Source organism: Pyrgilauda ruficollis, unplaced genomic scaffold (assembly GCF_017590135.1).
Source record: "Pyrgilauda ruficollis isolate IOZ18807 unplaced genomic scaffold, ASM1759013v1 scaffold39, whole genome shotgun sequence".
Lineage (NCBI taxonomy): Eukaryota > Metazoa > Chordata > Aves > Passeriformes > Passeridae > Pyrgilauda > Pyrgilauda ruficollis.
The window spans coordinates 5,164,519-5,188,506 of NW_024525378.1; the positions used below are offsets into that span (position 1 = coordinate 5,164,519).

At 55.5% G+C, this 23,988-nt stretch overlaps 1 protein-coding gene across 1 annotated transcript; it reads right to left on the bottom strand.

Moving 5' to 3' along the window:
- Positions 1-706: 706 nt before the first annotated feature.
- CHD5 (chromodomain helicase DNA binding protein 5) lies at positions 707-23,964 on the bottom strand (the record flags this gene model as incomplete). The annotated part of the gene is made up of 42 exons (XM_041476557.1): positions 707-1,359; positions 1,595-1,645; positions 1,756-1,870; positions 1,954-2,114; positions 2,254-2,449; positions 2,642-2,774; positions 2,955-3,063; positions 3,313-3,450; positions 3,745-3,852; positions 4,159-4,285; positions 4,405-4,484; positions 4,611-4,770; positions 4,955-5,099; positions 5,301-5,434; positions 5,621-5,709; positions 6,112-6,204; positions 6,616-6,790; positions 6,948-7,120; positions 7,250-7,375; positions 7,453-7,684; positions 8,036-8,160; positions 8,609-8,726; positions 9,219-9,350; positions 9,556-9,697; positions 10,382-10,555; positions 10,719-10,840; positions 11,260-11,397; positions 11,740-11,940; positions 12,026-12,217; positions 12,513-12,621; positions 13,105-13,236; positions 14,203-14,414; positions 14,499-14,696; positions 15,168-15,389; positions 15,469-15,635; positions 16,995-17,118; positions 18,200-18,324; positions 18,824-19,062; positions 19,543-19,661; positions 20,102-20,281; positions 22,727-22,857; positions 23,937-23,964. Coding segments are annotated over 41 exons (5,832 nt in total), but the record flags the coding sequence as incomplete, so codon positions are not given.
- Between the last annotated feature and the right edge of the window lie 24 nt (positions 23,965-23,988).

Consider the following 23,988-nt stretch of genomic DNA (forward strand, 5'->3'; position numbering starts at 1 on the left):
TCTTACATACACATACATGTATGTGTAAATACATCTCTGTAAATATAGATCTATATGTCCATACTATACATGTATGTGCATGCATGCACATATATTCAAATTAAAACCACACACTTATGTGTATTCTTACATACACGTATGTGTAAATATAGATCTATATGTCCATACCACGTATAGATCTATCCTATGTACATATATCCATTATCTACCCATACCTCTTGTCTACACACACACACACTCAAAAGTATGTATATACACAGACATGTATTAAAACCACAAGTACATTACATAGACCTGTATAATATACAGGTGTGTATGTACAGGTACACACCCACATGGCAGTACCTAAATAAATCAGTATTTATAGCTGTGTATGCTCACATAAAGATATATATGCACACATACAAATCTAAAACTTACAGTTCTGTGTAGATCTACACATGTACACAGATCTACACATGCTGTATATGAAAAGGTACATGTGTGGGGGTGATGTAGACATGTGTACATATATGTGCACTGTGCAGAGATAACAGTAAGTGTAGATACATGACATTCTCATGTCTGTCTGTGTCCATGTGTGCATGTCCCTGTGTCTCCGTGTGCACATGTGTATGTGTGTGTGTGGACACGTAGGGTACCAAGACCATGGCCAGGACCCCCCCGAGGCTGCCCACCATCCCTTCCCCAGCCAGACTCCACTGCGTCCTTCCCAAAGGATTTATTAAAACACAGAACAGAAACCGGGACACACAGAGCACGAAGCGGATGCAGGGGCGTTGCTTACGGCTGCCGGTGTCACCACGCTCGAGGCATCCCCATCCCAGTTCCAGCTGTCCCCTCCGTCCCACCCACATCCCCTCCATCTGCCTGCCCCAAGCCCGGCACATGTGGACCCCCAGCCACACCACAGCAGTGCCAGGGATTCCAGCAGGGCAGCAACAGGCGTGGGCTTGCTCAAACACCACCAGGACGAAGAGACGGCCCTTAGGGGGAAGGTGGGGAGCACAGCCGGCTGGCACATGGCACCACTGGCCTCCACTCACCCCTACACCTGCCAACACAACCAGACAAACACCGCAAGTCCAGCCCTCCCTCCCTCCCCTCAGCCCACCTTGCCCAGACGAACTCTTCAAGTCTTCAATAAGAAAGTGCAAAAAATGTACACGGACACAAACCCCCAGCCCCGCCGCTCCCACGGGGCCGCAGCAGGCAAAGCACACTTGAAGCGGGAGCGGGACAGCGCGGCAGTGCCGGCAGCAGCTTGTCTTCCACGCAGGCAACGCTGGCACAATTTCCCTGCCGACCTCTGGCAACAGCGGCTCATGGCCAGGGACAGGGGACTGTCCCCCAGGGCTGCTGTGAGAAGAGCGAAGGGCTGTCCATAAGCCAAATCTGGACCCTCCCCACATGCCAACCCCACCTGGGAGGGGCTGCAGGAAGGATCTGCTCCCACCTCCACTGTGGCTGCTTGAGGCAGAGGCCACAGTCAGATACTGGCACTCGGGAACCCAAAATAGAGCCTCCATTTAGCCCCCCACCCCTTCATGTTCCCCAGCAAACAGAGCACGGAGAGTGGGAAGCACAGCCTTACCTCGGCTAGGAGTGGGAGCTGCAGGGGAAAATCATGGGAACTGCTAAATATCTGTGGTGACAGAGGAAACACCTTGTTCACTACTGTCCTTTGGCAGCACTCCTGGACCACCCAAATCCACCCTCTGAATTTCTCTGCCCAAGAGCACAACCCCAACCTACCAGTCACATAGGGTCCCAGAGGCATCTGGCTGTAGTTGACAATCCCACCTGGCCCAGGACCACGGAAATTTGGCCCAAAGCTGTTGTTGAAGATCGGGGCAGAGCCGAAGGAGCCCTGGGGAGGCAAGGAGGGAGAAAAGACATGAGTCTGCAGCCCATGACCCTCACAGTGAGGGCTCTGTGCCTGTCCCCACAGACCTGGGCAGCTGGATCCCCTCCACGGGTGGCCAGGCGGCTGAGGATGCTCCGCTCTGACATCTGCAGCCGGGCAGCCACAGGCGGGATGCGGGACAGCATGGAGGGCAAGCGTGTCACATCAGCCTTCATATCACTCAGCAGCTCCTCAAGCTGGTTCAGCACTGCAAGTAAAGCAGGAGGTACTTGGGGGGATGCCTGTCACACCCAGCAAGCTGAGAGAACACAAGATGGGGACACCTCCTGGCTTGGCTCCCCAGGTGAGGGTGGGGAACCCTTCCCAGCCTCAGAGCAGGCACATACCCTTGTGCAGGACAGCGTTGGCAGGCTTGTTCCCAGCCAGGGACTCTTTGGAGAGGTGCTGGTGGCTCTCAGCAAGGCACTCCACTTCTGCCAGCCGTGCATTCAGTGCCATGGCCGGGTGACTGGGGTCTTGGGTCATGTTGAGGTACGCTGCCCTCCGCAGCTGCTCCTCGATCACCAGGGCCTGCTCCAGCAACTGGGAGGTGTGGGAGAGGAAGGATTCAGGACCAGACCCCACCCACTATAAACCAGTAAACCACGGAGCTCCTTGCAAAGTCCATGCCCCACTTTGCTCACAGAGTATGCTGGCAAATTCCCCCCTGGCTTCAGGGTGCTGCTCTGCTCCTCTCACCGACAAGGACTCACCAGCCCTGGACGTGCCACTCACCTTAAAACGTCGAGCAAGGAACTTGTTCTTCATCTCGAGGTAGTTCCCCTTGTGTATCTCTGACTTGAAGGGCTCGTTCAGGATCACGTAGCGTGGGTCATTCTGGATGTCCTGCCAGCGGGCATAGCCGTGACTGGTGTGGGACAAGTGTCAAGGGCAGAACCAGCCAGCCAACACCCTGCCCACCACCCCACAGCCACACCGTGGCCCTAAATCCTCTCCCTCTCATCACTGCAGTGCCAGCCCAGCTCCCACACCCCCAGAGAGGCCTCTCTCGCCTCGCTGCCTCCTGCTCTGCCAGGTCAAAGGGTACGTGACAATTCCTGCCAACAGCCAGTAGTCGTGTCGGCGGTGCCAGATGTCGTAGATCTTGCCAGAGGACATGGCAGCCCTCTCCTCATTCTGCCACAGTGTGTGCAGCTCTGTGGAAGCAGAAGCAGAAGGGAGACAGCCTGGTCAGGCAGCTGGACTGCAGGTCAATGCACAGCATGCAGGCAGGGCGAGTGATGGAACCTCCCAGGACCACACGCACAGTGCAGACCCAGATCTGCTGTTGCCAGCAAAGCACCAGCCCATCCACGGCCCATCACAAGGGTCACATTCCTTGAACAGGTTCAGAGCCTCTGCAGCAGCTTTGCAGAACAGGCCAACACCTCATCTCTCACCCTTACCTGTGAAGCCACCATCAGCAATGTTGAACATGAATCTGAAGTTCATGTTTCTGTCATCCTTCTTTCCCTCCTCCTCTTCCTCTTTGTCACCGTTTTGCTGGGCATCACTTGGTTCCTTCTCCTCCTCCTTGCCATCCTCTGCTTGGCAAACACAAGGAATTGGCCTAATTATGCTCCACCACTAGACCCACCCCTGCCCCATCACCACCAGTCACTGCTGCAAAAACCACCAACCCCTCCCAGCAGGTCCCATTGTTAACACAGGCATGTCCACCCCAACAGGGTCTTGTTCCCACTCGTGGCTCCTGAGCCCCACTGGTGCTGATGGCATCTTTGCCACCATCCTGTGGGCACGCTCTGTCACTGTGCCAGGCACTGGCCTCACTCTGGGAATTCTTCCCACTCTTCTCTCTCCAAAGCCTCATGCCTCACCTGGTTTGACTTCTTTATCCTCCCCCTTTCCTGGGCTGCTGCTCAACTCCGCCTTCTCCAAAGGCTTCTCTTGCTCTTGCATCCCCTCGTCTGCAGGAGGGAACAGGCCTACAAGAAATGCATGACATGGAAAATGCTCTGTAGGGAACAACCTACTTATCCAGACAGACTTTCCCTTTTAGGGTAAAGTAACTATATTGTTTGTACGTTCAAGATGCTCAAAGAACTTCAAAGAGAACATTCTTCTGCTTTTTATCAAATAAATGTGTTTAGTTTTCCCTCTTCCTTGAGACATCTGAAGGAACAAATGCCCCCGAAAGTGACCATTTCATGCAATTTACAACTTGTTTTTTCAGGAATTTCTGCAGGAGTTTGTTCAGGTTTCCCATAGCAACACAGAGAAGATAGCCTCACCTTTCACCAGGGGCTCAGAAGAAGGCTCAGCCTTTTCACAATCCTCTTGCTTCTCTTTCCTTGGCCTCTCCTTGCTGTCACAGCTTTCCAGGTGCTCTTCACTCTCCACCTCGGCACTTGCAGGTACCTAAAGGCCAAGCACCCATTCCAGATCAGCCTGGCCCTCCCTTCCCTAGGGAGTACCCCAAGTTCCCAGGCAGAGCAGAGAAAACTTCCTGGAGGAGATGCTGAACAAAGCCACCTCACCTGGCTGTCAGACACTTTTCTGGGCTTCTGTTCCACTGGGTCCTTTTCCTCATGGAACCCCAGTTGTGCTTCTGTTTTGTCTGTAGGAAGAGCAAAGCCCGGAAGCTGTTGAGCAAGGCCCAATGGGTAAAGCACCTGCAAAACCTCCTGGTGTCTTGGCCCACCTCCCTCCCAAGCCAGACCCCCAGCCACGACCCCCTGGATACCTGCAAGGGCCCCTGGTCCCGTGTGTGTGTGTGCTGGACTGGCCGGGACAGGCGTGTTGGGATCTGAAGACACAACCTCGCTGGATCTCTTGCCCTCTGGGCCCTCAAGAAGCAGGTCTGGGGTGCTGTACTTGCCATTGACATGCTCGAACTCCTGGACCTGGGACAGACACACATGGTCAGGTCAAACAGAGCAGGGACACTCCCAGCTGGTGCCATGGAGTCAGCACGTCCAGGCTGCTCACCCACAGACTGACCAAGTGGCAGGATTACTGCACCCACCCCGTGGGGAAAAGTGTCCAGAACATTCTTAAAAAGGCCCATTCATAATTTTACTCACCCACCTTCTTCCTTACTAGTGACATGACCCCGATGCGAGTCAGCACGTGCTGGCGAGACAGCCCTTCCCGGGGAACGCCGTCCGCAAAGGTTTCAGCGCCGTCGGCCCCGGGCTCACACAGGTGTCTCATGAACAGAGACACGTATGCCCTGCAGGGAAGCCAGACTTCAGCCCTGGCCCGTGGCCTCCCTGCTCAACCCAGCACGCACATGATCCCCTGGATGAGGAAAGTCTCACCCCCAGGAAGGGAACAAGAGACGCCGTCTCAATGAAACAGACACTGCCTCCCCAAAAAGAGCCCTCGGTGAAGGGATGCAGGCTCTCAGCCTTGCCTGCCTGCACCTCAGTACCTGAACTCCTTCTCGCTCTTCCCTCGCAGATCCCGGACCAGCCAGTGGGAGTTGAAGGCATCCTGGGGTGGCATTCCCCAGCGCATGATGGCATTCAGGAATGCCTTGCGCTGCCGGGCGTTGAAGCCCAGAACCTGCAGGAAGCAAAGGCATCGCTGGGATCACAGAGTGGCCTCAGCAACATGGGGCTTCCTGGAGCCTCACAGCTGTGACAGGCATTGCTGGACCAGGAATGATGTCCCAGTGGTTCAGCACAGAGGGATCCAGCCCTCAGGCAGCCCGGGCACAACAGCACTGGCCGTGCTCTGGGTGAGACTCACCTCGATGTTCCCCCCAACTCTTGCCAGCAAAGGAGGGAGAGGTTTGTCTCTGTCAGTCTTCAGCTGTCTCCGTGATTGTCTTCTGCCACCTAGAGCCAAGCAGCCTCAGTGATGGATGGGCCAGGCACCAAGGAAAGACAGACACCTCATGTGCCTCAGGCTTCCTGCCCTCCCTCCTGATGGGAGCAGAACCACCACAGCATCTGCCCAGACTGCAGGGTCCCTTCCAGCCACCACTCCCCAGGCCAGGACACTCCTCTGCCCTTCCCAAGCAAGGGGGGACCATGCCTCGTCCTCGTGGTGGAGCATACCACAGTCCAGCAGAGGCCAAGGAAGAAGCTGTCTGCCTTCCCTGCCCTGGAAAGCTCCTCACCTGATAGAAAGCAGGGACACAGTCCCCTGAACTGTGCCCCGGGCACACCAGTCCCTCCAACCCAGACATTCCTGATGCTTCCAAATCCCAGGGAGTATCAACAAACACATCAACTCACTCTGGCCTTCTGGCCTCTCTTCAAAGTCTTCATCCTCATCCTCAGAGCCAATGGAATACTCTGACTGGTTGTCAGAGAGCTCGTCCTGCCACTCTGCAGAACACAAGGAAGGCCAGGTTAGAAGACCCTGCCTGGGGGGGATGTGCTAGACAGGTCAGAGCCTGCTTGTGGGTATGACAGGCATTCACTGCCAGGCAGCAGGAAAGGGGGACACAGCAACAGGAAATCACGTTCTCAGGTTTTACAGAATTAGCATTGTTATGCAGCAAAAACCAAATTTGAAATATTTTGCCCACAGACATGTCTTTCCCAGATTCTTCCAGCAAAACCAGAGTTTACAGACCAACAAATAAAAAGAAAAAAATACTCGAAAATTTCTACACTGGCAAGTTTAGGAATCTGGGAAGTACAGATCCAGGCAATCTACCAGCTGCAGAGAGACACCAAGTGACAGCTCTTTCTGTCCCATGAGCCTGGCCAGGAGCCGAGCACCTGTGGCCATACCTTGGTCCTCCTGAGAGGTGTCATTGTAGTTGACCTGCTTGCGGATTCTCTTCCCTTTCCCCAGGTTCCTGGCCAGATCTTCCTGCTGCTGCTCATAATGGTGCCGCAGCAGCTTCTCCCAGTAGTCAGGGTCCACATTCTCCTCTTGCTTGATGATCTCCCGTTCCACCTCCTCCTGCAGAGCCAGAGACAAAGAGCTCGAGCAGCCACAGAGAGAGAGCAGGGAGGGTCCTGCCCCATGCCAAGCACTCGCAGGGACAGCAGAGGGAACAGAGGGAACACGGAGGGGTGTACAAAGGGGTGATTGTAAGACATGATACTGATCACATTACCACACCGTCCTCTTCTCTCACAACATACTGAGCCACTTTAAAGGAGCTGAGATACTCATTCATGTTCTGCAGCTCCGTGTCGTCAGTCGCATCCTGGTTTCGGTCCAAAAGCTTAGAGATGGCAGCGTCATCGTAGTGGATCACACTGCTGTCATCTACGTCCTTATTGTCACCTGGAGAGCAGAGCGAGGGGAACAGCAGCGCAGTTCAGGGTGCTGGACAGTCTGCTCCAGAGCCAGGCAAGCTCAGGTGAGGGGAGAGGGAGGGGAATGAGTCCCCCCCAGCAAAGAGGGGCTACACACCTGGTGGGGTGCTACCATGCTTTTTTTTCATGCCAGGGGTTGCTGCACCCCCTTTTGTTGACAGTGTGTCCGAGAAAGGGGTAACAGCATCCGGCATTGCAATCCGCTGGCCCTGAGACACCATGCCTGTGGCACAGGGAGAGAACTGTGAGCCCCAGCAGCTCAGAGAGGGCCCTGCCCCACACAGAGCATCCCCACCTCACCCTCCACATCATCCTTGAAGAGTTCTTCTGTCCCAAACTTGAGGATGTCATCCAGCTCTTGTTTGGTCATGGAGCCCGACTTGGAGCCGAGCCCCGGGCGGACCACCAGGTGGGTGAGCATCATCTTCCTTTTGGCCACCTGGGTGATGCGCTCCTCCACAGAGGCCCTGGTCACGAAGCGGTAAATCATCACCTTCTTGTTCTGCCCGATGCGGTGAGCTCTGCTGAACGCCTGCGGGCAGAGCATGGACAAGGCCAGGGTGGCACCGTGCCAGCTGGGCAAGAGGGCCGTGCTTCTCACCCTCCAAGCTGCATGAGAGGCACCCAGTTGAGGACAAGTATGAGGGAGAAGTGAGAATGTCTCAGGGGAGAGGCAGTTTGATAGGTCAGGTGTCTCCTAGACTGCAGAGAGGCCAGGAGAGGGTGTGGGAAAGGGACAGGCGAGCAGAAACACCCACAAACACAGGAGAAAGTGTCAGCAGCTCTCAAGAGAAGATACTGAAATCCCAGTGAGGGTGTGCAAAGAGAGGGCACAGCCAGAGAGGTACTTACTATACAGGAAGGAAAAGGGAAAGTCAGAAACCTGGATGTCATTGTGGGGATTCCAGTCAGAATCATAAATTATGACAGTGTCGGCCGTAGCAAGGTTTATGCCCAGACCACCGGCGCGGGTGGAGAGGAGGAAGCAGAACTGCTGAGCCCCAGGAGCTGAGAACGACAAACCCAGAGGTGGGAACAGGTGAGACAGAAAGAAGCACAGCTCACAGAGAGAGGAGCAGCACCATTTCAGAGGGACAGAATGGCTCCCGCAGCTGACAAGCAAGAGGCAGAGGTGTCAAGGAGTGAAAACGCATCGCTCCCTGCAAACCAGGTACTGCAGAACCCAGCTCCAGAGCAAAGGGGAAGATCTGTCATCTGCTGAGGTCTTGGAGGGAAGGGCAGGAGCCCCTCCAGCTGAACAGCTGCTGGCACACTCAGGGTTCCTTGTGGGAACCAACTCAAGGGCTTAACGGCGTTGTACAAGCAGCCCCACCGTGCCACAGGAAGCCAGACCTGTGAGTGTGGCACAAGCTCTGGGTACTGGCAAATGATCTACTGCTGGCCACACACTGTCACCCCCCCAGGGTCCCCCTCAGCAAGGCAGGAAGGGGAGTACCATTGAACCTGTCGATGGCCTCCTGGCGCAGGCCGCCGGTGATGCCCCCATCAATGCGCTCGTACTTGTAGCCTTCATATTCCAGGAAATCCTCCAGCAAATCCAGCATCTTTGTCATCTACAGAGCAAGGCAACCCTGGCATGAGAGGGTCTGCATGGCCAAACACCCCTGCCTCCCCTGGGGAGCTGCCCTGCCCCAGCATGGTCCTTGCCCACAGCCCAGAGGCCTCGGTGGTGGTGGCACAGCACGGCCAGCAAAGCAAGCACAGCCAACAGGCAGCTGCCAGAGGAGCAACACTCACATCTCATCTTCTACAGGCAACTCTGCCAGCAGGAAAGAATTGTGTCTGACTGTCCCTCCCCAAAGAGGAGCCTCGTGATTGTTGTCTCTTTTCTATCCTGAGCTAACAGAGCTCTTAAACACGACAGGCAGTCCCTCAGGAGCGAGCTGGGACACAGCCCTTGCACCATTACTGGCATGGCTGCCTGCGGGAGAAGCTGTCACCAGCTATTCCACCTATTTCTGTCTGTTCCCAGCACTAATTTCCCATACATAATTTAAAATAAATCCTTTTAAAATGCATTTATTATTATCCTTCCCTGCTCTCACCTGCGAGAAGATCAGAACTCTGTGACCACCATCCCGTAACTTCTTCAGCATCTTTTGGAGCAGCATCAGTTTCCCAGAAGATTTGACCAAAGAATTCCCATCATAAGATCCATTGGGCAGCACAGGGGCCTCCTGTGAAGGCAGCATGGTCAGTGCCCACATGAACAACCTGCATTAACCTCGTGGAGGACTTCACTTGCATTTCCAAAACAAAAAACTAAGTCCTTGTATGAAAACACTCGCATGGAAAGCCACAGTTAACCAAAGCAGGATCATGGAAGCAGCTGCCACTCAACACTCTGAGACAAGTCCAAGGGTGCAAAGGCAGGGGACGTACCACAGCTGCCACAGGGAACAGGTATGGGTGATTGCAGCACTTCTTCAGGTCCATCATGATGTTCAGCAGTGAGACCTGGTTCCCACCGCCTTTTGAATTCAGGGCTTCAAAGTTCCTTGTCAGTATGAATTTGTAGTACTTCCTGCAGGAGGGGGGATGGGACAGACACTGTGTGTTAGCTGGGGCATGTGTGGGACTGGCACAAACAGGAGGAGACTGAATTAAACCCCCCCAGTGTCACTGGAGATGGAAAAGGGACATTTGGAAGGTTTTAAAAGCAATTCAGCACCTAGGGCTGGGTGTTTCCAGCTGCTCTGGGGGGATCTCAGCCCTGGCAGTGGGATGGACTGAGGGGCACAGCACCTCTGCTGGGTGCCAGCCAAGCCCTCCTGCCCATCAGGAGGGGAAGAAGTGACAGGTCCTTCCTGCAGGTGCCCTGAGCTGCCAGAGATGCCACGGAAGCTGAACAGGTCAGCCTAGCAGAACCAGAGCTGGGGCAGCAGCAACGCCCCAGGCTGACCCAGGCACACCAGCAGCACAGGCCATGTCCTAGTGCCAGGAATGGGAGAAGGGGATTCAGCCTCAGTGTTTTCTCTGTGCCCCCAGAGCCAGCAGAGCCACGCTGCCAGCCTCCCACGCCCCAAGGGCTGCACAGAGCCCAGTTCAGCCACAGGGAACAGACCCCTTGGTGAGACACAAAGTACTCCCACTCTTCCTGCAGCAGGCCCCAGGCCAGCAGGCTGCCTCTGAGCCCTCAATCCCCAGTGACACCTCACCATGCTGGGGGAAGCCAGACACCCCTGGGGAATGCACTGGAATCACTCACTTCTGCATCTGGCTGAGCTCCACGCGCACGATCAGCTCCGTCTTGGCCGGCATGTTCTTGAACACATCGGCCTTGAGCCGCCGCAGCATGTGGGGACCCAGCAGGTCATGGAGCTTTTTGATCTGGTCCTCCTTGGAGATGTCTGCAAACTCCTCCAGGAACCCCTCCAGGTTGCTGTGGAAGCAGCCAGAGCCCCATGGCACTAAGCAACAGGGGCATGTGAAAGCAAAGGGATCTGCAGCTTTATGGCTTAAAAACCAGGGCAGAGCTCTTGAGGCACAAGAGGAGATAATGCTCGTGAGGAGCCACCCTGATGCCCTGGGTATGTGCAACTTACTTAAACCTCTCTGGAGTCAGGAAATTGAGCAGGTGGAAGAGCTCTTCCAAGTTGTTCTGAAGCGGAGTCCCTGTGAGGAGCAGCTTGTAATCGATCTTGTAGCTATTCAGCACTCTGAAGAACTGGAAAAGAAATAAGTTTGGGTGACAAGGACTGCAAGGAACCAGTGTGTCACTGGGGACTCTGCAGGGTGCACATGGAGACTGAGCAGTGACCCCCGTGCTGGGCATGCAGAGCAGGGTGCCAGCATGTCCTGCTCCCAGCCATTCCCACTGAGCACAGGCAGCAATCCTGTGTATCCCTGGGTCACACGATTTGTCTCTCCTGTACCAGGGACAGAGAACATCCCAGGAGCTGGAGACTGCACTGAGCCTCAGGTAAAGGGGAAAGAAAGGAGAGGGATTAATTCCCTTCCATGATATCTTGTCCAAGGACTGTCAGGCAGCCAGGCTGCTGCCTCTCCTGCTGCTGAAGGGCTTTTAATGCCACAGGATGTTAAAAGAGAGAAAAAAAAAATCACTCACAAATGCTTGCCACCTACTTTGGACTGGTTGTTCTTCAGCCTGTGTGCTTCATCCACTACCAGACAGGCCCACTCTATGGAGCCCAGCACTGCCTGGTCAATGGTGATCAGCTCATAGGATGTGAGCAGGACATGGAACTTGATCTGGGCTTCCTTCTGCAGGAGCAGAGGGAGAGAAAAGCTGGGATAAGAGAGGAGTGAACAGGACAGCCTCCACCTTTGCTGCTGCTGCATGTGATCCAGGATGAGAAAGGCTGCACTGCCTGGCAGAGCTGAGTTGTGCCAGCAGAACACCCCAACACAAGAACCAAGCAGGAGACCACAGAAATAGAAAAGCTCTGGCAGAAATCTGTAAAGCTCATCACAAATATGCGTTTGTAAACAATGCCAGCTTCCCTCTGTGGGAAGCTGACCAGGGACCCTCTCCAGGCTCAAATTCTCCTCTCCCCTTCTTACTGACAGCTAAAGGGAAGGGGCAGGCACACACTCAGCTCCCACCTTCATCCGGAACACCTTCTTCCCGCTGCGGATGGCGTTGTCTTCAAAAGAAAACTCATTTTCCCGGATGACCGACCGGCTCTCCTTGTCCCCCGTGTAGGTCACAACGTAGAAGTCAGGTGCCCACATCTCAAACTCACGCTCCCAGTTGATGATGGTGGAGAGGGGGGCACTGACTAGGTACGGCCCTTTGGAGTGGCCCTGCTCAGGAAGACAGAGCCCAGGCTGTTCTCCCCGTTCCCAGCAGCTCTCAGCCACCTCGGGGACTGCTGGGTGCTCCACTCACCTCCTTGTACAGGGAATACAAGAACACAATAGTCTGCACCGTCTTCCCTAGCCCCATCTCATCAGCCAGGATTGTATCTGTCCCTTGTGCCCAGGAGAATCTCAGCCAGTTCAGCCCTTCCAGCTGGTAAGGGTGCAGCGTGCCTCCCGTGGCATCAATGTACCAGGGCTGCTTGTCAAACTTCACTGTAGGCTGAAAAGAGAGCCACAGCACAGAGCAGTGAAAAACACCTGCCCCTCCTTCCCCTGCAGCCAAGCACATCCCTCTTTAGGTTTGTAACACCCAACAGCTCCAAAGAAGACACAGACAGGTCCCTGGCACAGCCCAGCCCCCAGGCTCCTCACAGCAACGCCACTCCAGAATTTTCACTGGAAACAGGGTCCCCAAAGGAACCAGAGGAGGACAACGTGACAGGACAAGGGGACAGACAGCCCCTCCTTCCTCCATGTTCCCATGCCACCATACTGTCCCCACCACTCTCACTCACATCCACAAGAGGTGTTTCTGGAGGCTTTTCCAGCTTCTCCTCTTTCAGCTTTTTCCCTTTCTTGTTCAGCTTCTTCAGAGGGCGTGTGTCCTCCCCCAGCATCAGCTCCCTGTGACAGCCAGCACACGTCAGGGATGGCAGGGGGTCCCTCTTCTCTCAGCTCCAAGCCAAGGGACAGAGACACCTCCCACACTCCACTGCCCCTCTCCACACAGAAGCTCTTCTGGCCCTGTTAGCAGGGGCACTCATTGATTTTCCCCTCACAACAGTCTCCAGAATGAAGAACAGCAAACTCAGAGTACTGTGGTTTTCCCCCAAAATAGGCAGCATGGCCATGGAGACCATGAATGTCATGGCAGTGCAGACACAGGGCAAGGGGAGCACAGGCTGGAAAAGAGCAGGTGGGATTTCCCAGCAGCCCTGAAATGGCACATCAGGAGGGCCAGCCTTCATCAGTGCTGCTCTTTGAAGAGAAATCACTGCAAGCAGTGTCAATGTGTTCAAAAGGGGGGCACCTCCGTGTCCCCCTTGTCCCAAACACCTGCAGGGGCTGCCCTGGCTCTGCCCAGCTCCCCCAGCTGTGGGCTCTCACCTGTGGTTCCAGTAGAGGAGTTTGAGGTTCTCATAGTAGGGGATGTCTATGTCATCGATCTCCCAGGTGCACTGGTCATAGGGCAGGTCCTTCCACTTGATCAGGTAATGGATGTCTCCCTTTTTATCAAAGCTGTAACACAGGGCACAGAAAGCTGATCAGGGAATGCCACCAGCCCCTGGGAGCAGCTTGCCATGATCTGCCTCTGCAGAGCTGGATGCTTCATCCTCTGCCTTCGCCTACAGACCAGGACACCCAAGCTGAGGTAGAAAAACAAAGTATCAACACTTCCAGCAGAAATGCTATTCATCTGTGAGTGTGTCAAACCATTAAGCTTTACAGGCTGCTTTCCCATTCCACTAACAACCTCATTTCCCTGTTTCACCAGGCCTGGATGGATTCCAGTGCTTCCCCTCTCACCTGCAGCATTCACCACTCTAGGAAGTTCTGCTTACAGTAAAACAGAATAAACACACTTCTAAGTATGACTCTGTGCCTACAGGGAAACCTGCTGCCTTGTTAGTGGACAAGGTAAAGCTCACATGAAAATCAGACAGGCAGCTTTAGTTCTTTCCTGCCATGCAGCCTTCCAGCAGAGCTGCTGCTACTGCTTGATATTTCAAGCTGCCACTTGAAATGCAGAAATTCAACAAAGACATGTCTCCAGCCACTCGAGGCAGAAAGCCCATCTGCACAGCACTTCTCATTCACAGGGAATTTCTTCTACAGAAAAGAAATATCAATGTCAAGGTTCTGTAAGGGAGTTGGCCACATGCTCCAGCTCTTCCCCTCAGCACCATCCCCATCAGCATCAGAATTTACAGAATGGTTAGGCTGTAACAGGACCCAAACAGCATGTCTGGGAAGAGTGGAACAATGTGCATCCACCTTTAGGAAATTGGCTATAACTCTATTTTTAACGTGCAATATAGCAGACATGAAAATAAGGCAGCATGGATCCCCTTCCAGCCTCAGCTTCAGCCCAGAAGCAAACCTCCAAGGCAACAGAGACCTCAGCACAGGCCAGAAGCTGAAATCCCACCAGCCCAAGGTTTTGGCCTTGCAGAAGGATGGCACAATTTCCCTCGGGCTCCTCACCTGTGGTTCAGGATGCGGTGGATCATCATCCACTCCGGTTTGATGCCGTAGCGGTAGAACCGCTCCTCCATCTTGGCATACTGGGGGTCCTTGTTCTTCCGCTTCTCCCTCTGGTTGTCCTCGTCCCCAGAGCCGTAGTCAAAGGCAGGCGGCTCGTCCATGTCGTTCTTGCGTTGGTAGTTGCGGTACATCACGGTGTGGTAGAGCTCCAGCTGCAGCACGAGGGAGCCACGCTCAGCCCGGGCTCTGCGCAGAGGGCCGGGCAGGGGCTCTGCACCAACGCCACGCGGGCTCACCTGCAGCTCCTTGACCCAGGAGCAGTGCCAGTAGGAGAGGCCTGCCCACTTGACGAAGAACTCGCGCTCGGGGATCCCCTCCAGCACCTTGGGCGGGGGCAGAGCCAGCTGCGGGTCGGCGGCGGGCGGCGGCGCGGCCGGCGGCTCCTTCCAGGCCCAGTGCAGGATGCGCTGCACTTTGCCCTTCAGGGGAGGGCACTGGGGATACAGGGCAAACAGGCAAGAGTACAGAGTTCAAGGTGAGACCCTGACAGGGGCCACAGGGAATTAGAGCAGGGAACTGGGGGACAGAAGGGGGCCCTCAGTGCTGAGTGGACACAGGGTGCCTGAGAAGTGTCCATGACACTTCTGCATCCCCCATGGGGACAGGTCTTGCCACCAGGCAGAAAAGGCCCCTCTCTGTAGGCCACAGATCAAACAAGGCTTGACATCCCATCAGAAAGCAGGCCAGGAAGCTCCCAGCCAGCAATTCCCACAGGGAGACCAAAGAGGCAGCAGAGCCTTTCAGAGACACCCCGCACCCTCAGGCACATACAGCTGGCAGCAACACCCCTCAGGGAGGGTTTGGGGCAGAGGGCAGGGCTGTGAGGGACAGCAGCAGCCACTGGCAGGCCAGGCAGGTGTGGGAGCAGGGACAGAGTAAGGAATGGGAATGCTGGTAACACTCACTGTACAGCGTGGGCAGAGCCATTCACCGTTTGGGATCTCTGGCAGTGGTGGGTTCAGGCAGTGAAGGTGGTAGGAGGACGGGCAGGTGTCACAGCACAGCAGCTCCCCTCCATCCTTACAGACCCGGCAGAACTCCATGTGGTCATCCTCCTCCTCCTCCTCGCCACCATCCTCTTCCTCCTCCTCCTCCTCCTTCGGCTCCCACTGGATGCCCTCCTTCTCCTGGGGAAGCACAGCCAGTGTAACCTGAGGGTTTCCACCAGCAGGCCACCCACTCCCAAGGATCCCCGACCCCACTCACACAGTGGGGGCAGCTCCACTTGCCCTCGGGGGCCTTCTCCAGCTCGGGGTCCAGGCACACCAGGTGGTAGGCGCGGGGACAGGTGTCGCACAGGATGATCTCCCCGCCCTGCTGGCACACCTCGCAGTAGTCCTGGTGGTCGGTCTCGTACCCGTCCCCCTCTTCAACTGCAAGCAAGGGACAGGTGACAGTCAGAGGGGTGGCAGAGCAGCCAGCTCTCCCGGAGGGAATGGGACACTTGCTCCTCTACCACACAGTTACGGAAATAAGGACAGCATTTCACCTCAGACCCCTCCTGTTAATTCCCACTACCTCTCTGTCCCTCAGCACCACAGTTCACCTTTGCACACAGCATCATCTCACCTCTGTCTCTCTTTCTCTCTCCACACTGTATCATCCTTTGGTTCCTTCAGGCTCTCAATGGAGAATGCCAGAACCTGGAGAGGTTGCAAGGGAGGCCGGTCAGAGAAACCTCCCCAGGCACCAGCACCAGCTGCAAACGCACCATGCAAGGGTGACACGGCCAAGGACACCACTCCTCTCCTGGGACTACTCTGCTCTTCCTCAGGGCTCCCTGGCACAGAGGCAGGAGCACTCTCAACACAGCACAGAAGGGAAAAGGAGCAGAGGAACGAGGCCTTGCAAGTGCCAGAATGGCACATCTCAATTCCCAGCTCTGCCACAAACTCCTGGCATGGAACTCCAACCTTCCGCTCCTCCAGCACGCAGCAGGAGCTGCCTACCTCCAGCACCAGGGCCCTCACAAGGCCACAAGCAATGCCCTTCACACACAAGACATGGGGCTAGCCAGCCAGCCCAGCCTCGCCAACCAGGCTGGCCGGTGTCACACCCTGACTGATCCCCAGCCCAGAAGCTGCCCTTCCATTTCTTGGAAGCAAAAATCCATCAGAAAAGCTAAGAAGCCAAAGGATGTGCCCGGATCTGAAATATCTCATCCCAAACAAGGACACAAGACAGAAAAGCAATGTGCTCAGCACAGGGTGCTGCTCTCCAGAGCAGCACGAGGACAGAGGTGCCATGGCACAACACCCAGGAAGGGATGAAGGGACACACACACAAATGTGGTCACACAGCCACTGGCAGATCCTGACAGATCCTTTTCCATGGCTCACATGCCTCCCTGTCCCTGCACAGCTACCACAGCTCTGCCACCTGCCTCTGCCTGACCGCACACCTCACACAGACAAAACATCCCTCGTCTTCACGCGGCCTCACCCACAGCCTGCCCTGCTCTGCTGGGAGCTTGCCACAAGCCACATCTCTCCAGGGGCTGTTCCTCAGAAAAGCACTTCCCTGAAAACCCCACAAATTCCTTGCAGGCACGAGCCCCCCAGCAGCAGGGCCTGGACACCAAGAGCACCTCACACTCCACTCACACAGGCACAGGCACATCCTCTGCCACCGAGCCAGTGCCAGACACAGCCCGGAGCTGCCCGGGCCAGGGGAGCGCCATCTGAACAGGGAAATCCAAACAGAGTAGGAACAGAGTACAAAGGATGGCCTACTCCTCTTTTTCTTTTTCCTCTTCTTCCCTCTCTTCCCCAGGCCAGCCGAGCACTCAGAGCGCATGGAGGAGCTGTTGATGCTGGCGCTGTCGAAGTCGGATTCCTCCCGTTCCTCCTCTTCGCTCTGCAGAGGGAAAAAGCAAAGCACACCCAGTCCAAGTGCTGGCATCCCAGCTGTCCTTCCACTGCTGGGACTGTTCTCCTGGATAGGAACAACCCCATACTCCCACCCTGTGCATCCAAAGGCCCCTTTTTCCAGTACTTGGCAGAACTTTGCTCCCTCTCTCTCTTTTGACATCCATTTCAGCCCTGCCATCCCTCCTGTGTCCATGCGTGCAGGCGTTCCCACTTGGCATTCCCACAGCAGGAAAGGAGTCAAAACAGGCCCAGCATTCCATGGAGTCAAAACATAATAATAAATCTGAATTCTTACTCGGGAGACTCAAGCATGCAAATCCCCAGCCTGCACATTCCCACCCAGGTGCTCAGGCTCCAGCTGCAGGAGCTCTTTGTGACTCTCTGGAAGGTGAATGTGTGGTTCTAGAGCACGGGAGGAATTTTTTTCTGATACATGATTGAAAATCTGCAGCAATGAGTGACTCCTGCCTTCAACCTTCAACACACGGATGTGCTTTGCAAACAGGCTGTGTTATGGAAACCAGAGCTGGAACTGCAACACAGTGAGCTGAGGGGGTTTGACCAATATTATCAACACCTAGAAGAGCCCCACTCCCAGTCAAGTGTTATCTAAGGAAATTGTTCTTTAAAATGCTATTGAAACACTCCTGATTCTGGTGCACTGAGAAGAGCCCAGTGTGCTGTGGCTGGGCAGCTCCAGCATCCAGGCAATGCCACGGGACTGCAGCTGCCGTGGGCAGGCCCTGCTAATGCAATTAAAGCATCCCAGAATTCTCCGGGATGCACGGTTCAGCTGCAGTGCAAGCCCTGAAGAATTCCTTTGCAAATGAAATCTGAAATGATGGCATTATCACCCGCACTGCTGAAAGTAAACAGGGTCATGTGATTTTAGCAAAAGCTGTGGCCAGACACGAGTCTCACAAATCTGAGCCTGGACAGGGGTGCAAGGGGATGTGCTGATCCAAAGAGGGGCACAAGTGACACCCCTGACACGGGGTGGGTGTACCATCCCAAACAAGGGCTTGTCCCAGTACTTCCCTCCCAGACCCAAAGCCCTGCAAACTTACAGAGGAGCCCTTTTTCCTTTTGCTGGGGATTCCTCCAAACCGAAATTTCAAGCCTGCCATCTTTTTCCCTTTCCCCTTTTTCTTCCCGTCTTTGGAGCTCTTGATTTTCTTCCGTACACCTGGACCTGAAGAAATTGAAAACTTGTCTGGTACTCTACAAACAACTGTCACCCAAATCACTCCCCAGCACAGCAGAAACCACGTCCCTCCAGGGGCTCTTCCTCAGAAAATCACTTCCCTGGAAACTCCACAAATTCTGAAACTTCCTTGCAGGCACAAACCCCCCAGCAGCAGGGCCTGGACACCAAGAGAGCACCTCACACTCCACTCACACACACAGGCACAAAGTCCTCAGGTGCACACAGCACAGAGGGAGATCCCTCTACTTTCCCACTACTGCTCAGCTTGACGAATTGCCACAAACTGCCAAACATCCAGCAGGCCCAGAGGCTCGATCTGCCGTGGTTCATGAACTCCATGCCTGTCAAGGACTTCTGCAAGGCCAACAGGAGCTGCAGACACCCCTCTGGCACCCTCTTTTCCTCCCAGCTTGGCTGAAGCTCGTGCCCTGCGGCCTTGTGCCAGCTCTGCTGGCAAGGGCAGCCCCCCACACGTGGCACCCACCCTTGCCCTCCTTGGTCTTGGCCTTCCTGACGACGGTGGGCAGGGCAGAGGGCTGGGGGCTGGCGGGGAGCGCCGGGGTGATGGTGACAGTCTCCACGGCTGCAGCCACGGCTGCCGCCGCCGCCGCCGCCGAGCTGCCCTTGAAGGGGTTGTTGGCACTGAACTCTCGCCACTTGGCACCCAGCACCGTCATCATCTTGGACATGGGGATCTTGGGGTTCTTCTTGGCAATCAGAGGCCTGCAGGGCAGGGGAGAACCACGTTTAGCACTGTGTTGTGTCTGTTCCTACACTCAGGTGCTTCAGCCCAAAAGATGTGGCAGCGGTGCCTCCCTGCAGGAGTTTCATGGGAGGCAGCAGAAACCAGAGCTTCCTTAAGCAAATGTAGGCAAGGGGGGCACACCTAAACCACCTCAGAGACCTCCCTTCCCTGAAATGCCTGCTGTGCTCTGAAAGGCTCATGGTACAAGCAGAAATTCATTAACACTGTTTTTCTCATTAAACTTTTTAAATAAGCATACACAAAATACGGGGCTTTGGAGAGCAGGAGAGACAAATGCTTCAGCTGTTTTCCAGTCAATCCTCCAAATAAATGGAGTTCTGAGGACTGAGCTGGGAGGAAGAAGTGACAAGGAGCTGGCGATGCAGAATTGACTTCACAACTTCATCTGCTGACTGAGAAATGCCCAAACCTCAACCACCAGGTCCACAGTTCCCTACCTGAGGAACTGGCTGAAAGCCTTGTAATTCGTCAGAGTGTGGTAATCCTCTTCTGAGAAAACGTAATCTACGTCATCGAGACCCCATTCCTCCATGAGCTGGGCTGAGCTCTTGGGCTCCTGGAGGTTTAGAGAGTCATCATTAACACAAACAGCCACGGCTCTGCAGGTGAGCAGCACAAGGCTGGCTCTGTCACGTGCTCCATATCTCCCTGTCAGTGATATGCAGGGATTTGTTTCTGGGATTTATGAAATAGCACACACAAGCGTTTAACTAATTAATGCTTCACGCAGTCCCTAGAAACAAATTAACACAGCGCCATGCAAAAGCTCCCCACCATGTAACACTCTACAAGGCCTTGGCAGGTTTCACAGTTCCAAGAAACTCAACTTCTCCCTGCACTCAAGTACCAAGGAAACAGAACTTCTGCTGTCCCAGTCATTCACCTGCAGACTCATCCTTGCCAAACCCAAGGGTTCCTCATGAAACCCTCAAGTCCCCTTGTCCAAGCCTAGCTTCAGGCACTAGCACCAGCTCAGAGTAAAGAAGTCTTTTGTACCTTTAAACTTCCATCCTCATTGTCATCCTCCTCTTCATCCTTCTTCTTCCGTTTTGGTTTTTTCTCCTTCTTGTCTTTCAGTTTTTTCTTCTTCTTTTTGTTGGGAGAATAGTCACTCCCTTCGCTCTCAGATTTCTCCTCAATCTCCTCTTCATTTTCTGACATTTCATCATTGCTCCCCTAAAACAGAAAGGGACAGTGAAGAACAAGCCTGTGCCCACTTCACTCTCCTCCCACACGAAACCACCCATCTCCAGCGGATGGATGCACTCTGCTTCCCCACAGTCAGAAAGGAGCAGGCTTCGATGGCTACACTCTGCTGGAAGACTGCCCAGGGGATATTTTTGTTTATTTCTGGAGAGATCATGACCCACTGCTCAACACTGACAGTAACAGAATTAATTACCACCCCAAGGAACTGGCTGCCTGCTGGGCAGAGCACTCAGGTAACTTCCTGAGCTGCCAGGGCATGTCCAGCCTCTCACCAAGCAGCACACCCAAATCCTTCTCAGCAGGGCTGCTCATCACCCAGCCTGGACTGACACCGGGGGTTGCCGTGACCCAGGTGCAGCACCTGCACATGCTTTTGTTGAGGTTCCCACGGGTCCCCTCCTCGCTTGTCCCGGTCCCTCTCGATGCCACCCGGTCCCTCGGGGCACTGAGAAGCACCAGGGCTCGGCGGGGCTGAGGGACGGGCTCCAGCCAGCACAGGGGCAGAGCCAGCCCCGCCAACCCTTCCCGGCCCGATCCCGGTTCCCGCTGCCCCTCCTGCCCGGAGCCACCGCCCCGGCCCCGGGCGCGGATCCCGGCTCGGAGCAGCCCGCACCGCTCCTCCGGCGGGGTTAGGAACAGCTGGAATTGGGCACAGGATAATTGGTTTCCATGGGAACTGCTGCAGTACAGGTTGAATCTCCCTCTCCGCTGCCTTCCCTGCCAAGGACCTTCATCTGCCTGTGCTGAGGTTCCAGACACAGCCTGGCTGTTCCGCGCGGGTTTTTTTCCGCGGGGTTGCAGCAGGGATTCGTGCTCCAGCTCCGGCTCCAGCTCCACTGCGGCGGGTGCCGGCGGATTCCCGAGGCAGGGCAGCCCCAATAATGCCCGGGCACCGGCACCGGGTCACACCAAGGACTGCACTTCACTCCCACCCGCCTCGAGCAGGGGTAAGGCTCATCTGCCCCCGAAACTCTGGAGAAGTTCAGGAAAAGGAAGCCACATCAGCTCCAACACCAGCTTCTCCCCGGCTTTGACAGATGAGGGGACAGTCTCCCACAGGTGGAACCTGGTTAAAACTGCCCACACAAGGCATTAATTTTAAAAAATGGGGGCTCTCAGCCTGTTATTTCCTGCCCACCTCCAGCTCAGCAGCAGCCAAGCTCGGCACAAGCTGCAGGGCTGAAGCAGGTCAGCAGCAACAGCAAAGGGGCAGAGGTGAAAACACCTCGGAGTTGTGTTTTATTTTCCCCCTCTCAGAAAACAGCACAGGGAAAAAATTGTGCCTAAGAATGGGAGAGGTAGAGGGGGCAGAGGGCCTGTGTGGTATCTGCAGAAAGAGAACATCACCATGGCCACGATGGAAACAAGCTTCCTTGGGGCCATGACAGCAAGAGGCAGGGCAGGATGGAATCACCTGTCTTTAAACCAGCAGCTCATCACACTCCTGCATGTAGCACAAGCACTTCAATGCAATACCTGACCCAGCCCATCTGTTTAGAGCTCCCTTGGCAAGGGGGGAGTGCCCAGTTGTGCTGGGTGAGCAGCTTCCCCCCAGCCCCAGCAAGGGAAGTGGAGGGCTGAGGAACCATCGCTGCTCGTCCTTTCTTCCCAGCAGCCTGCCTACATTTACAGAAGATGTCTGCTCCTGTCCTCGTGTCCAGCACTGTCTGGGGATGGGACAGTGAGCAGCAGAGCCCACGTGGCACAGCATCAGTGAGGCAGGCTCAGGGAGCAGTGCCAGACCTCCAGTGCAGCCTCAGGCCTGACCCTCGAGGACACAAATCCTCACCTTTGTTTTCCTACAGAAGGCCCAAGAGTCCTTCCAAGTGCCAAGTCCTCGAGGCCCCTGGACCATCTCACTTGCAAACAGCTGGAATGAGTGCAGCCAACAGCAGCGTCCCCAGAAACCTCCAAGCCCTGCCCTGATCGTGTCCCAGCAGGGTGGTTTGCATCTTCCTCCGTGGGAACACGAGCCCCAAGTGTCGTTTTGGGGCAGCACAGCTAGATTTACGCTGTGCCTGGATGCTGCCCTGTGCTATGGGCAGGAGGGCCCCAACACATGGGGCTGGACAGCACCACTGCACACACCAGTGTGCCCACCAGAGCTGAGCTGTGCCTGTGGGGCAGGAGCCTGCATCACTGCCAGCAGGCATGGAGGCCCCTTCTCCCCCCAGCTGCTCCCAGACAGGGGACACTGCCACTCCTGAGCAGCCAAGCTGGGAAAGATACACCAGGGGCAAGAGGGTCACCTCCCCGGGCCGGGAGAGCACCGGCTCAGTGAGGGAAAACCCCAGTAATAACCCTTCTTTCCACCCACAGAGACCCAAGAGGTGCTTGCCAGCAGCACTCAGAGCTGCTGCCTCTGCGCCACAGCTGAGGACCCCAGCCCAGTGTGAGAAAATGCAGCGTTACCTCCTTCTTCCTCCTCTTGATTTTGGCAGCCTTGCCATCTTTCAGTTTCTTGCATTTCTTCTTTTTCTGTACCACAACTTGGTCTTCTGCAAAAAACTCATCCAATCCTTCCAGCACCCCATCATCTTCTTCTGGGGACAAAAGGGACAGCTCACATATGGACAGCCTGCACAGGACACCACGCTCACCATGACAGAGGAGCACAGCTGAGCAGCAGCTTCAGCCCACCAGACACAGAGCTCTGTGGCCTCTCCTGCAGACCCTCACACTGGCAGCTGCCCCACTGGTGCCCCTCGAGGGTCTTGCCCAGCACCACCAGCCTCAGCTCGTCCCTTGCCCAGATCCTCCTGCCCCTCACACGCAGCAGGGAGGTGTGGGCAGCCCACGCTGCGCTCTCGAGATGGACATGGGGACATCCCGTGTGCTGCTGCTCCTGCTGACCTGGGCCTGCAGACACTGGGGGAGCACTCGGCTGTCACCTTTCTGATCCCCAGGCAGAGCTCATGAAAACACAGTGAGTGGAGGAGAGGAAGGGTTCATGAGGAAAATGGGTGCCACAGCTGCCAGGCTGTTCTGGGCTGCTCACAGCAGCGCAGGCACCCAGCCCTGGGCAGAGGCACTGGTGCTGATGCACACCTTCCCTTCCCATCATTATCTCCCCAAACCCAGGGCATCCCAGCCAGTCTCCACACAGCTTTAGGCCTGCGTCTTTATTTTTGATTTCTGAGCTCACACAGCAACAGCACTTTGGGGTGGTCAGGATGTATTGATCACTCGACTTCTGAGAGGCCCTGGCATGGCTTGCCCAGAGAAGCTCTGGATGCTCCACCCCTGGAAGAGTTCAAGACCAGGTTGGATGGGTCTTGGAGCAACCTGGGATAGTGGAAGGTGTCCCTGCCCATGGCAGGGGTGGAACTGGATGCTTTAAGATCCCTCCCAATCCAAACCATCCTGCGATTCCATAATTCACTGATTCATGCTGTGCTGGTTTAGGTCTGACAGGATGGGCATCGCTGCACCAAGCCCAGCCCGGGGAACCAGCCGGCCCCCGGGCACGGTCCGAGTGGGAAGCGGCCACTGAGGGAGGACCCGGCACAGACCGCTCCGGTCCGGGGAGCGCGGACAGCGGGAATCGCCCGTGGCACGGCCGGACCGACGGGGAGCGATGCCACCGCCCCGCCCGTGCCCCCCGCCCGCCGCCACCGCCTACCCGACACGTCCTCCTCGTTGTCGGCGAAACCCCCCCAAACCGACCCCCGGAG